Genomic DNA, 15559 nt, shown 5'->3' with positions numbered 1-15559 from the left:
CAACTGCTATTTCCTCTTGCTGAATCCACCCCTTTATTATACAATGACCTTCTTTGTCTCTAGCTTTTGTCTTGAAATCTATTTTGTTTGATCTAAGTACAGCTGCTCCTGCTCTTTTCTGGTTCCATTTGCATGAAATATCTTTTTCCATTCCTTTATTTCCAGTCTACAGGTATCTTTAATAGAGGTGAAGTGTGTTTCTTGTAGGCAACAGATCACTGGGTCTCTTTTTTTTTTTTTTTAAATCCATTCAGCGACTCCGCAGCTTTTAATTGCAGAGTTTAGTTCATTTAAGTTCAATGTTATTATTCATAACTATGGCCTTACTATTGCCATTTTGTCATTTGCCTTCTTGTTGTGTAATCTTTTCCTTTTCCTTCCTGTCTTCCTTTTTGTAAAGGTGATTCTCTCTGGTTTTAATTTCTTGCTTTTTATTTTTTATGGATCTATGAACTTGAGGTTACCGTGGACTTGCAAATAATGTAACCCATTATTTTAAAATGATGACAACATTGATTGCATAAATAACAAACAAGGAAAGAGAAGATTAATAAAAGTTCTACACTTTATTCTCGTGTTTTTTAACTTGTTTCCATTCATATCTGACTGTACTGTCTATGTCTTCAAAAGCTGTAGTTTTAGATCAGTTCATGTTTTAATCTTTCTACTCAAGATACGAGTAGTTTACACACCACCGTTAGTGTGATACTATTCTGTGTTCTTCTGTGTACTTACTATTACCAGTGAGTTTTGTACCTTCAGATGATTTCTTGTAGCTCACTGATGTCCTTTTCTTTCAGACTGAAGAACGCCCTTTAGCATTTCTTGTAGAACAGGACTGATGTTAATAAAATCCCTCAGCTTTCGTTTGGGATTTCTCCTTCATGTCTGAAGGGTATTTTTGCTGGATATACTATGCTAGGGTAAAAGGTTTTTGCTTTCAGAAATTTAAAAGTCACACCCACTCTTTCCTGGCCTGGAAACTTTCCACTGAGAAGTCTGCTGCCAGATGTATTGGAGCATCTTTGTATGGTATTTTTTTTCTCCCTCTCTCTCTGCTTTTAGGATCCTTCCTTCATCCTTGACCTGCGGGAGTGTTCATTTAATGCCTTAAGGTAGTCTTCAGTGGGTTAAGTCTACTTGATGTTTTATTAACATAACCTTCTTGTACTTGAGTATTCATACCTTTCTCTCGGTTTGGGAAGTTATCTGTTATTATCCCTTAGAATACACTTTCTACCCCATGTCTCTCTTTACTTCCTCAAGGCCAGTCACTCTTGGGTTTGCCCTTTTTGGGGCTGTTTTCTACTATTTTGTAGGCATGTTTCATTGTTTTTTATTCTTTGTCTCCCCTGTGTATTTTTCAGATTGCCTGTCTGAAAGTATCGAATTCTTTCCTCTGCTTCATCAATTCTGCTAAGAGACTTTGATGCATTTGTCAGCATGTCAACTACATTTTTCAACTCCAGAATTTCTGCTTGATTCTTTTATATTATTTCAATCTCTTTAAATTTATCTGATAGGATTCTGATTTCCTTCTCTGTGTCATCTTGAATCTCACTGTTTCCTCAGAAAAGCTATTTTTTAACTCTGTCTGAAAGGTCACATATCTCTCTCCAGGATCATTTACTGGCGCCTTTCTTTGGCGAGTTCGTATTTTCCTGGACGGACTTCATGCTTGTGGATGTCTGTCAGCATCTGGGCAGCATTAGGCATTGAAAAGTTACATATTTATTGGAGTCTTCACAGCCTAGGCTTGTTTGTACCCATCCTATTTGGGAAGGCTTTCCAGGTATTCAAAGGTACTTGGGTGTTGTGATTTAAGTTTTTGTTCTCACTGCAGTTATATCTGCATTGAGACCAAATTGGGGCACCCCAAGCCCAGTAATGCTATGACTCTTGCTGACTCACACAGGTACCACTGTGGTGTTCCTGAATATGTGTGTGTGTGTGTGTGTGTGTGTGTGTGTGTGTGTGTGTGTAGACAGAGAGACAGAGATGAGTAGCCTGGAGCTAGAGGATGACACAGCACCACCACTGGGACTGCACTGGTTCATACCTGAAGCCAGCAAAGTACTGGACTGCACCCAAAGCCCATGGTAACCACTTCCCAGCTACCGCCTACATTTGCTCAAGGCCCTGGGGCACTACAATCTGCAGGTGGCAAAGCCAGACAGGCATGTGTCCTTTCCTTCAGGATGGTGAGTTCCCCTCGGTTCTGGGCCGGTCTAGAGAGGCCACCTGGAGCCAGAGCCTGGAATCTGAAACATCAGGAATCTAGCCTGTGCACTATTCTACTGCAGTTGAGTATTTCTTGTGGCACCGAAGCCACAAGAAAAAGTCCTTCCCACTCTTTGCTCCCCTTTTCCATAAGCAAGAACCTCTCCCTGTGGCCATACTGCCTCAGGCCTGCAGCAAGTGCTGCCTGTTTATCGCTGATGTTCATTCAAGGCCCAAGGGCTCTTCAGTGTTTGTGGTAAATGCTGCTAGGCCCAAGACTCTCCTTTCAGGGCAGTGGGCTGCCCTCTAGCCCAGGGCAGGTCCCAAAATGCCATCTAAGAGCCAAGGCCTGAAACTGGGGGCCTGCAAGAGCCCACTGATGCTCTACCTCAGTGTGGCTGGGCAGGCACCTAAGCTGCAAGACAAAGTCCCCTCTCCTTTCCTCAAGCAGGAGTCCCTCCCTGTAGCCACCACAGCTGGGAATATGCTGGGTCACACTTGAAGCCAGCTCGTCTTTGAGTCTCGCCCAAAGCCCATGGTGAGCTCTGCCTAGGTACCACTGCGGATTACTCGGGGCCCAAGGGCTCTTTAGTCGGCAGATGATGAATCCTGGCAGGAACGGGGTGCTTCCCTTCAAAGCAGTGGGTATGTCTAGAAACGCCACCCGGGAGCCTCGGGCGCTCTGCCTCATGCCCTCTCCTACTGTGGCTGAGGTGGTATCCAAGCTGCAAGACCATGTCCTCTTTACTCTTCCCTCCTCTCCAGCAAAAGGAAGAGTCTCCACCGGAGCTGCAGGCTGCACTGCCTGTGGTTGGGGGAGGGTGGCACAGGGCATCCCTTGGCTGCCCCAGCAGATGACTCACTAGGTCAAGTGCCCCCAGGGCCACTGGCTCAGAGCCCCAGTGCTACACCGGGTCTTAGCAAGGAATTGCAGTCCTTGTGGCCTAGACGGTCTTTCAAGTTTATTTAGAACCCCAGAGCATTTTAGTCCTCAGTGGCGGGGCTTGCCAGAATTCAGGTTCCAACTGCTGGGACGGGTAGCCTTCTCGCTAGGACTGGTCTAAATCCTACCTCTGTGGGAGCCGGCCAAGTTCTGCCCCATGTTGCTTTCCACTGTGACAGGGCAGCACTGAGTTCCAATAAAAAGTCCCACAACCACTGAGCCCTCCCTCTCCAAAGCGCACAGGTTTTGTCTCTACTACACAGCTCCTGCTGAAGTTTAGGGAGAGGTACTATCAGCAATTTAAGACTGTCTTTCCTACCCTCTTCAGTGTCTCCTTCAGTGATATAAAGTTAGAACCAGGCACTATGATCACTCACCTCATTTCCAGTTCTATGAAGGTGTTTCTTTGTGTGGACAGTTGTTCAATTTGGTGTTCCTGTGGGGCGGATAATCGCTGGAGGTTTCTACTTGGCTATCTTGCTCCACACCTCCTCCCTATTACTTGTATCTTAGGCTTTATAATTAACTTTTGAACAAATCATTACATAATATTTAACTAATGTAACAGTTACATTAAATACTTATAAACATATTGGATATTTTCTTTGATACACTGAAGTCCTATCATATATAAGGCAACAAATGGGAACTCACTCTACTGATGTCTGTAATAACACTGAAAGGCATTTATCACTAAAACAAAATCAAGACATACAGGCAAACAAAACGCAAGAGACAAAGGGAAGGCTGTACTAAGAACTGGTATGTTACTGGGACTGAAGGATTAAATAGGATTTTAGTTAAGAAGATAAGAAGTGAATCCAAACAAAGGGAATAGTTAAGGAGAGCTAGGTGGGAGGGAAATCCTACTTTTTAGCCCCACCAGGGAACAGCAAGAAAGGCTCATGATCCAAGCCCTGAAGACAGAGCCTAAAAAGGGATGTCCAATCTATAGAGGGACATCTGTAAATTATTACAACTTTGGAACCAATCTATATTAGCTATTTTCAATAAGCAAAATTGCCACAATTTTAACAGGCCCTATCCCAAAGTTTCAAAGATCAGCTGGTGAAGCAGTGCTGTATAGAAATAAATGAATAAAGTGGTATCACCCACAGTTTCGGGGTTGAACCATTTCGGGACAGCCAGTGCTGGTGGAGACGTTGGACAGAACAGGAACCAACTAGAAGTCAGATTCCAGCTAGGTTAGCACAAAGACACCATGAAAACCCAGGAGACCTGAATGACAGCATTCAGGACAGGTCACGCACAGAACAAGTAGCTCGGCAAGTGATTCAAGGTGGAGGAAAAGGAAGAGTTAAACATATGCCAAAGGTTTCTAAAAAGAATCAACAGGTGAGTGATAAGGAGAGAGAGAGTGAGCAGTGAAGAGGAGGAGGAGGAGACACCACTGGATTCCTGAAGCACGCTGACTGAAGGTCTCCACAGAGATCGGCACGAACACAAAAAGACAAGCAGAACGATCAAGAAAGGTCTGATCAGGAAAGGCCGAGGTCAGAGGCAGGAGCCAACAACTGACCGTGATCCTGAAAGACCAGGGAGAGTGGAGACCACACCGCATCAAGTGAGAAGCGGAGTGGGCTCAGGACAGAACCTGAGTGTGGGCAGGGAGAACGTGCCAGGGGTAACCCTCTACAAAAGGAGGCATGGTGGCTAAAAACATCAAAGCGCCCACCCACAGTTCCACTCCCTGCGCCTCCCCACATGCCAAGCTTCCTTAATCATCGAAAACGTTTCTTTCCTGAATGTTTACTCCATTTCTCCATCACCTTCCAAGTGAAACGTTCCTGCCTTCTTTCGTTTATGCCGTGGCTACAGCCTCCTCCATAGCTGTAACCTGCTAGTCAGGTAACAGATTAGTGTAGGTTAAGAATAAGATTAAGCACACATTTTGCTGTTTACTACCATTCCAAATATAGGTATTGGTGGGCTTAACTAGCTGGTGGTTAAAAACAAGTGGTCTCCAGCTAAACAGCCTCCAGCTATTTTAGGAAAAAAATAATAATTAAAATATCCACATTAAAAATAACATCCAGACAATGAATGAAATATCATACCAGTGCATTACACCATTCATGAAGTTCATTAAGTCATTCCCTACTTCCAACCTGATTCCACAGCTAGCCAACTGCCTGCCAGACAACCCCAACACTTCGGCAAAAAGAAAAGCAGCACTGAAAAGAAAGCACCATTACCCCACCTTCCACAAAAAAGATGTTCCCCAGTTAATGACAGTCATAAAATGTCCCTGAGTCTAATGGCAGAGAGTGAAATTAAGTGAAGACAAAGCTGCAGGAGTTGGGGGAGGGCGTGACGTGAGGAAAAAGAAGTCCCTCACTAACGTGAGAGAAAACAACAACAACGCTAGCCAAGCTCACTTAGGGCCCTCCAAAGCCAGCTGTGAAGTAATATATTCACAACAAAAGTTACAAATGGTGCACAGGGAGGGCCCCGGTGGATCAGAGGCTGGAGGACCTCAGCTCCAGGCACACCAAGCAGGGCCCTGAGCATTTGCAGCTGGCTCTGTAAGTACCAGGCCACTCCCGTGAGAGTCCGGGTGGGTGACACCAGCCTCCCTGCTTTACAGACACTGAAACAGATGTGGGCAAGTAACACGAGGCAAGCGAGCAGCAAAGCTGTCAATCCAAACCTAACCCTTAGCTGGGCAACACCTCTCCACACACGCAGCAGCCAGGTGGGAAGTCTGCGGCTCCCGGTCTCTGCTGCCAACCTCCCCTGTGACCCCAGGGCTGGCCAACTGCGCATTAAACATCTCCAACGGAGATTCAGAGCAACCGCAAATGGAAGTCAGAGCCTTATCCCGAGCCCCCTTCTGAGCTAGCCTTCATGTTAGTGGCACCCATATCCTCTCAAACAACTTGACTCAAAATCACATTTTTTAAAAACTGTCACCAGAAGAGAAACTGAAAATTACAAACACAGCAGTTAACAGATTAAAAAACAGTTCAAACAAATATGCTGAGAATTTAAGTCTCTAGAGAAGAAAATCTTTCTCTTGATGTACTGTCTCCACTATCACCTTACAGGAAATTCACAATATATTAGAACTGCCTGAGTAAAGGACTGGAGACAGACTCACCTTGCCCTCTCATCTCACAGCTCCCATGAACCAGCATTACCATGGTTCAACTTTAGCTACAAAAAGGGCAGGTTTCCCTTGCAGTCCTCCACAGGTGTAGCATTCTATAATCTCCCAGAGAGCCAGAGAACACAGCAGAACCACCAAAAGCCTATGTGAAACTCCACGAGAAAAGGCATCCTATGTAACCCATGGTGGCTTAAAGCAGAGCCAGGATGCTTTGAGACATTTTAACTATGATAACTGGGTTGCGGAAGGTCAGTAGGTGGCTCTGAACATCACCAAAGCAGGACCAAAGTAGCACAAAGCACATGGATCAGGGGAGGCTGGAGAATGAGGTGGGGAAAGTGCCCAGAACACTCAAGGAGGAATGGAAAAATGGGTCGCGGAGGCCCCAAGCAACACTTACACACACGACAAACAGCATGACTTAGCGCCCAGGCTTAGCGGAGACTCTGGGGTACAGTGAGCCAGGCACCCTCACTATTTCAAGAGCTGCACATCTGAGACAAGAACAGGGCAGATCCTGTCATTTCCACTGTTCGCCAGCCCATGTGCTGACATCAAAACAGAGCCGTAGAGCTCCCAGGTATTTCAGTATTTCTTTAGGGGAAGTATTAGAAGACCACTGAGTCATCATCAAAATAAATAATAAAATCTGGTACAATAACAAGGATGTTCCATAAGAGAACTTCTGAGGTCCTATTTTCAACAGAATTCAACCTTCTTTTTTATCATAAACTAGAAGCAAATTCTCAACATATGAGTTTTATTTTTAAAACTTGTTTAAAGATACCAGTAGATTCCAAGAATTCATTTTCCCACAGAAGCAATTTTTTACAAGCCACTGTTCCACATTCCCAGACTAGTCCAAAGGCTCTTTAATAAAATCACACTGTAATAGGTCTATAGTAAATCATTTAGTACGGGAATTCTCCAACATTTAGAATAATAGAGTGAAGGAAAACTGCACTTCAGATGCTATCCTGAGAGAGCACTCACTATCTTATCTCTCTCCACTACACGTTTTCCTCTCCCAAGTGAGGCAGAGGCCCTGTCCCCAACAGGAGAAGGGGGCCTGGCCCTAGGAGAGGAACCTAACTGGCTGGGGGGGGGGTCTCACTAGGGTTGCCTTAGGGCAGCAGAGGGTGGGGTGAGAAGCTGCCAGGCCTGGGAAAAGCACTGCCAACTCAAAGAGGTGGAACTATGAGTCAGAGACTCACAGTCAACCTTTCACATACCTTGAACGAAGGCAACCTGGCTCCAAACTTGAGTCCCCAGTTACCAGTGGTGTGACCTTGGGCAAGTCCCTCAGCCTCTTAGTGTCCTAACTTTCTTATCCTTAAACAACTGCCACATGGGGTCCTTTAAAGGATAAAATGTTAATAACAGAGAAGTACCAGGAACACTAAGAATTCAATAAATAGTAGGTCTGTACATGGAAGTTCACTGAATATATTTAGAAGACGGCCATCAGGTCAGACATGAGCTGCCATTAAAGTAATATTTAAAAGCCTCTCCTAGCGACATTAACGTGGTGGGAATTCTTCCATAGCTCTCTTCTGCGATACCTTTTTTGCACATCTGCAACCATTTAATTTGCAGCAACACATAATGTCTTCTGTACTGGGCATCCAGGAAGGAGGAGAATCTGCCTGTGCTATTCACACCTGCCCCATACTAAGGTCAAATCAGGTTACCTCGCTGCCCAAATGCAACAGGCAGGCTCTCAATCCTGGCCCTAATTATGCATGTGTTCTCCCAAACACCAAAGCTTAGAGATGCAGAAGGCAACATCAACAATAATTATGTCTGGGTGAAAAGTTTCTTGGTGTCTTTTCAATCTGTCCTATTCTATAGTTTCTGGGTATTTCATAATAAGACTTTTATGCCATCTAGGCCTCTCCCTCAATGCTGAGCAAGTCACCCGCTGTGGACCTTCCAGGACCACACAAGGACCTCAGGAGGGCAAGGCACCAGGACACTCCTCCCACTTTGAAAGTATCAACTGCAATGGCAACCACAAAACAGAGAGAGATTCCTTTTTGGGTAAAAGAATGCTTGGAAAAAGTCATATAAGCTACAGAATAATTCTAGGCATAGAGTCCTTCTAGGGGAAAAAATGAAAACAGGGGAATGAATGAATGCATGCATGCATGCATGCATGAGTGTATGTGAAGGTGGCAACCCACTTCCTGGTTCAGGGTGGTTCCGGGAGAAGTCGCTGCCTAAACCTGCCACGTATCCCAGGCACACTGACTACAACGCCTAAGCAAAAAAGACTCGCTAAGCCCCCTTCATAAACACCTCCACAAAATAACTACCAGGTAGTTATCAGTCAGTGACTTTTAAGGTCATATATATGTATTCAACATGGAAAAGAATCCCAACAAAACTCAATATCCTCCTTTCTGGAGTCTCTGTGTCCTTCTGCCCTCCGCCTCACCCAGAGCACTCTTCACAGAACAGTTCCCTTTACAGAATGCTGACTGTAATATTGCCAAGCCTCAAATCCATCAATGCCTTCCAACTACTCTTGACAGTCACCTGAGATCCAATCAAAGGTCTCCAGGCCCTGATCTCACTGCCCATCTGGGTTCCTATTGTTCCACTGCTCTATGACCACAGGCTCAGCCACAGCCAATGCCCACCACGGGGCACTCTCTCCTGTGGTATTAGATAAAATGTCCCAGGTTCCTGGTGTTGAACAATGAGAACACATGGACACAGGGAGGGGAGCACTACACACTGGGGAGAAATGCCAGATATAGGTGAAGGAGAGGAAGGCAGCAAATCACACTGCCACGTGTGTACCTATGTAACAATCTTGCATGTTCTTCACATGTACCCCAAAACCTAAAATGCAATTAAAAAAAAAAAGTCCCCGGTTCCTGGCAAAGAGCTTCCAAAGCCACTGGAATTTCCTGGGTGACAGAAGAGTCTTTTGTTAACCATCATGAACCCTTTCTGTCATACCTGAGTCTATGCTAACAAGGTACTCTGCGTCAGACCCCAGACAGCTTACAGGGACTAGGCTGGGCGCCTCAAAGACCACCATGATCAGAGGAACTTTCGGCCCCACCCGACAACCTGCAGGGAGGACAAGGGGGCTGGAGATCGCAATAATCAGGAATATCCAGTGATCTAGTCAAACATGCCTACTTAACAGAGCCTACGTTAGAAACCACCAAAGACAGGGGCTTGGACAGATTTGAGGCTACTGCGCATGGAGGTACTGGGAGGTGCTGTACACAGGGGGCCTGGAAGCTCCCCTCTCATCCCTCACCTACGCCTTTCTTCTATCCATCACATTCTGAGTTGCATCCTTCATAATAAACTGGTACCAGGAAGTAAAGCACTTTCCCAAGTTACATGGATCACTCTAGCAAACTATCAAACCTGCGGGGGGTCATGGGAACCCTCAAATCTGTAGACGGTCAGGTAGGGGTATGAACAGCTTGGGCACCCCGTATGCAGTTGGGTTTAAAATGTGGCAATTTTGTGGGAGACAACTGTCAGAATAGAACTGAACCCTGGAAACTCAGTGTCACAGAATCAAAGAAGTGCTGATATGAGAAAAAACCTTCTCCTCCCATTTTTTGCCTGGTTACCTCCCATTCACCCCTCAGTGCTCAACGATCTTTCCCTCAAGTTTGCCTTTGGCACCGGACATGATTTTTTTCATAAGGATTTCTGAAATTGTAGCTTTCTAACTATTCATCCAATTTTCACTGATCTGGCTCCCACACCATACGATAAGCTCCACTAGGACAGGGTCTGTCGGCAGCCCGCCAGCATCAGGCACGTGGTGGCAGCGTGTACACAGCACTGAATGCATGCCTGAGACAGGCGCTCTGGGAAAGCTGGGGACCTTCCAGCAATCACAACCCACAACACAAACGACAGTGTGCCGCTACTAATGCGGCAAACTGCACGAGGATACATAAGGCAGACTGTGGTTTCGTTCTGAATCGAGAGCTGAGACAACGCATGATTTCAAGGAGCCCTCCACAGCTGACGGAAGCAAGAACTGTGATTTGAAAAACTATGAAAGGAAATGGGTTCTCTAAATCTGGCTATAGTCAAGTTACTCCCATCAAACTGACTCGCCTACAATAACATCGAAACTTTACAAAAATAAATAGAAAGTGACTACCTAGAGGCGCTCCAAAGTAACATGAAAGATTACAGAATCTTGGGACCCAAGCTCACTGCGCTGGGGGAAAGTGAAGCTTGGGGACTGAGCTGTGCAATACTGCCTGCGTTTTGTGGCCAACAGACAGCTGTCATTCCACAACCCTGTGTCATGGCCTCACCCACAAGCCAGGTTCCCACAACTACAGAAGGCCACACAGCTCCGCAGAAGGCCTTCCTCACAAAGTGCTCACAGGAGATTTCTTGTGATCCCCTAAATCTATCAGAACATACACCCCCACTACAAACTAGCCCAAAAACCGAGTTCTATTGTATCTCACCCTGGCAATGTCAATTACCAGCTTGTCTTCATAGGTAGACAAGGACAAGAGGAGCAGAAACCATCCTTCCTGTGAGAGAGAACCCTGAGACAAACGCACAACTGACTTTCCTCTACTCCCTCTTTCACAGGTAAAACACAGGCCTACTGAGGCTAATCAGAGGCTCAAGAATGTAAGCATCTGCCTCACTGCCTCCCCAACCTCCCTTTTTCCCCCTCCCGCTTGCTCCTTCCCCTTTAAATACTGAAGTTCTCAAAGCCCCCTTTGGAAAAAGCACAAATGCTCCTGTTACCTGGCACATCCTCAACTGCAGCTACGTAAACCTCTAACGATTGAGACCTGCCTCAATCACTTGTTAGTTAACATCAGGTATACTCTGGAAAAGAACGAACATTTTGAAAAAAGAACGGGCAGGGCACCTCCTGCTATCTCAACTTTTAAGCTAATGGCAGCCAACTCTGTTGTGTAGAACAGTTAAAACTCCAACAAAAATCCACAGGGTTTGGTTCAGCTGGAGCTGCTGCAAGTTGGGAGAAAAACAGTGAGTGTGACCCAGAATTCTGTCTCTAAATTCTGCCCCAATCTCTGGCTGATGGCAGAAAGAACTTGCACAATGCCAGCTACAGATCAGCTGAACCTAAAATAAGTGGACCGAGATTTGAGCATCTGCCAGGGGAGAGTTGGCAATTCTGACCAAGTTATATGCCTGTCAAACACACAAACAAATCAATACTCTTCAGGGAAACTGAACATGACTAAAGTCTACAATCCACAGTAAACAGGACACAATTCAGAGTCGCTAGAAATAAAAAGAATCAAGAAGACATAACCCATCCTCACAACGAAAGACAATTAGCAGATGGGACCTTAAAGGAGTCTAATTCTTGCTAAAAGATATAAAGACAAATATTCTTGTAGTGAATGAACAAATATAAAATCTTAGCAGAGAACTAAAATTTTTAAGTGAAACAAATTCTAGAACTGAAAAAGAAATTCTCAAACTAAAGACTTGTTGCGCAGGATGAACGAGAGAGCAGAGAGGCAGGCAGTGAACACGAGGACACAGAGGACGCCTTTCCACCTGAGAACAGAGGGAGACCAGGTCAGAAAGCAGGAAGCAAAGCCTCTGGGGCTTTACACTCCGGGGTAAAAGGTCCACATACACGTAGCTGGAGTCCCAAAGGAGAGCAGAAGCAGTAAAGCAGAAACATATTTGAAGAAATAATGTCTCCAAATTCCCCACATTTGGTAAAAAGACATACATTTTCAAGTTTGAGAAGTCAGAAAACCACACCCGGGATAATCACGATCAAAATGCCAAAAACCTAAAAACTAAACTCAACTCCAGAAAAAGGGCAGGGGAACAACCATCTGAAATTGTACCGATCAGAATATAATGAAGGTCGCCATAAGATACAATCTCTAGATACAGTGAAGGCCAAAAGACAATGGAGCAATACCCTTCAAGTGCTGAAACAAAAAATCTGTCACCTAGAGTTCAGTATCCAGAAAAAAAAATCTTCGGAAATGAAGGCAGCAATTTTCAGACAACAAACTCCATGATCGTTTTTGTCAGTAACAGACCCGAATTACAAAAAAAAAAAAAAAAAAAGCGTTCCTCTCCCTGGAAAAAAAAAATAGCAGATAGGAACTTCAATTTTCAGGAGGGAAGACAGACATCCTACGTGGCAAAAATACCAAGAAAAGAAACATAGGCCTCAGAACACACAGGGAATGGAGAGGTTAGGGCTAGGTCGAGGTCCCAAGGGAGAAAGCACATCTCAGGTGGGGTCAGCCAACTTTCTATAAAAAGCAAAGGAGCAAATATTTGAGGTACGTGAGCCACACTTTGTATCACAACTCCAGTGCTGCCACTGTAGTACAAACACAGCCATTAACAATGTGTGAATGTGCAAGTACAGCATGTGCCGGTGAAACTTTACAGCAACAGGTGGCAGGCAGAATGTGACCCAGCCTATAGTCTGTCACCTCCTGGGTCTAACCAACAGGCAGCTGTGAAAGGGGCTGGACATCTAGGAATCAAGTCTGGGTAGAGATGGGAAAATCAAAAGAAATAATTAATATGAAGGCTGGGGGTGGTGGCTCATGCCTGTAATCCCAACACTTTGGGAGGCTGAGGTGGGTGGGTTCATTTGGGGTTAGGAGTTGGAGACCAGCCTGACCAACATGGTGAAACCTCGTCTCTACAAAAAATTAAAAAAAAAAAAAAAAAAAAAAAAAAATTAGCGAGGGGTGGCGGCGCCCTCCAGTAATCCTAGCTACTTAGGAGGCGGAGGCAGGACACTAGCTTGAACTTAGAAGACAGAGGTTTCAGTGAGCGGAGATCGTGCCATTGTACTCCAGCCTGGGTGAAAGAGCAAGACACTGCATCCAAAAAAAAAAAAAAAGAATGAATATGAAACTGCTATATACACACACACACACACACACACACACACACACGGCATTTGGTAAACTGTAAAGTGGTACAGAAATTTCACATATAGAACAAAAAGATGAAATTAACCGTCTTAAAAATGGGAACAATAAAAGTGTCAGAATATTCATAATAAAAAAGAGAAATAGCTGAGAAGGAAAACTTTGTCTTGTACATTCCATTTCCCTGTGGAACTCTAACACCTCACATACATGTAGCATAAATTTGAGAAACTTGATCAAAATAATACCTAAGCCATAATGAATTCTGAGATAATGTAAGGACTAAGGCCTTGGTAAACACACGGCTTCAAGCCTATAACTTTACTGTCCTTTATTTCAGCTTTTTAATCAGAAATGTGAGGATAATAATTCACAGCGCTAATATAATGCCCAACAGAGGTACTACAAACTGTACTTTTTAAATGTACTGTAACAACTTTTAGACATTATCTACAGCTAACAGGAAAAATAGAGGCAAGCATTTACTTCCACTTTGAGCACAATATGAACTCTTACAAAGACTTCAAATTATTAGCAAATGAAATCAAAGTGATTCCAAAACTATTCTTTCATGGTCATGTAAATAATGCCACTTTATGTAAACCAAAAATGCTATAAAAGTAAAAACAATGGCCTACAGATGGGTTAAAAGTATAGTCTGAAGTTCTATAGAATATTCATTTTCCGTTTCTACAATACTCTGTTCCTCTGGCATTCAGCGTTCTTTGCCGTATCAACAGTCTAGTATAAAATGCCTTGAAAAAACCTCAAAGCACAGCCAAAAAGTTAAGGGAACAAAGTATTTTCATCATAGTTGGTAAACTGTCAGAAATTGAAAGAACTAGTGGCACAAAAGGAAGGCCACTCCGTCACCAAGTTACAAATCTAAAAAGACACAAGGTGAATGAAAAAACAGAGACCAACCAGAATCCAAGGGAATCATGTACTGCGGTCTTTCCTGTGGGTTATATAAATGAAGATCAAAGATAATTACAAAAAAAAAAAAAAACCGGGTCACCTTCATCAAATCCACAAGTAAAGATCACCTGGTAGACTACTAAAACCTAAAACTTTCCACACACACAACTGTTTTAAGTCACCTAGCAGGAAATTAGTAAACATCCTTTAATGTCTGATGTAAACAAAGAACATAAAATAGTCACACACAAAAAAACTGATGGCTGATCATCCAGAACAGGGCTCTGTTCCTCCAAAGAAAAATTTCGCAAAAGCGACAAAACCTCAAAGCCCTAATTTATCAGCACAGCATGTTATATTAGGCTGGTGCAAATGTTTTCATGATTTTTGCACTGTTGAAATTTGCCATTAGATACTGGAATACGTTCTTAAATGGGATTAGACATCATTTTAATGCGTATTTCTAGCTTTACGGTTTTTTGCTAATGATCTGTTACTTGCTGTTTATTTTATGTTTTAGACTATGGAAATGATATTAAACAAAAGGCAAATTAGATCAATTTTCTTATTCCAGTTCAAAATGGGTCATTATGCAGTGGAGACAATTTGTAACATCAACAATGCATTGGCCCAGGAACTGCTAATGAACGTGCAATGCAGTGGTGGGTCAAGAAGTTTTGCAGAGGAGACCAGAGCCTGGAGGATGAGGAGCGTAGTGGCCGGCCATCAGAGGCCGACAACGACCAACAGAGAGCAACCATCGAAGCTGATCCTCTTCCAACTACACGAGGAGCTGCTGAAGAACTCAACATTAACCACTCTACAGTCGATCGGCATTTGAAGCAAATTGAAGAGGTGAAGAAGCTGAGTAAGTGGGTGCTGCCTCATAAGCTCGGTGAAAAATTTTAAAAACTGTCATTTTGAAGTGCCATGTTCGCTTATTCTATACAACAACAATGAGCCATTTATTGATTAGATTGTGATGTGTGCCGAAAAGTGGATCTTATACGACAAAATGTTATAGTGGCTGGACCAGCTCAGTGGTGGGACCGGGACGAAGCTCCAAGCACTTCCCAAAGCCAAACTTGCACCATAAGAACATCACGGTCACTGTTTGGTGGTCTGCTGCCGGTCTGACCCACTACAGCTTTCTGAATCCCCGAGAAACCATCACGCCTGAGGAGTACGCTCAGCAAGTCGATGGGATGCACTGAAAACTGCAACGCCTGCAGCCGGCATTGGTCAACAGGAAGGGCCCGATGCTTCTCCAGGACAGCACCCGACCACACGTCACACAACCAACACTTCAGACATGGAACAAATTGGGCTACCAAGTTTTGCCTCATCTGCCATATTCACCTGACCTCTCACCAACCACCACTTCAAGCACCTCGACAACTTTTTGCAGGGAAAATGCTTCCACAACCAGCAGGATGCAGAAAA

The 15559-nt window shown here is 44.3% G+C and overlaps 1 protein-coding gene across 18 annotated transcripts in view; it reads right to left on the bottom strand.

Annotated features, from left to right (window-relative positions):
* Positions 1-15559, bottom strand: part of ARHGEF7 (Rho guanine nucleotide exchange factor 7) — a 182388-nt gene that overhangs the window by 43068 nt on the left and 123761 nt on the right. The window contains exon 1 of one of the 18 annotated variants that reach the window (XM_032246244.1): positions 3541-3560. The exons of the other annotated variants lie outside the window; for them this stretch is intronic. Within the exon in view, the coding sequence (XP_032102135.1) occupies positions 3541-3545 (5 nt within the window). The 5' untranslated portion in view covers positions 3546-3560. Of the gene's footprint in view, positions 1-3540; positions 3561-15559 lie in introns of those variants that run through there. 18 annotated transcript variants of the gene reach the window in all.

The sequence above is a fragment of the Sapajus apella genome, unplaced genomic scaffold (assembly GCF_009761245.1).
Source record: "Sapajus apella isolate SASKATOON/1434 unplaced genomic scaffold, GSC_monkey_1.0 scaffold60, whole genome shotgun sequence".
In the NCBI taxonomy this organism is placed as follows: domain Eukaryota; kingdom Metazoa; phylum Chordata; class Mammalia; order Primates; family Cebidae; genus Sapajus; species Sapajus apella.
The sequence above is the reverse complement of the archived record's forward strand: the minus strand, read 5'-3'. Positions and strand labels throughout refer to the sequence as shown.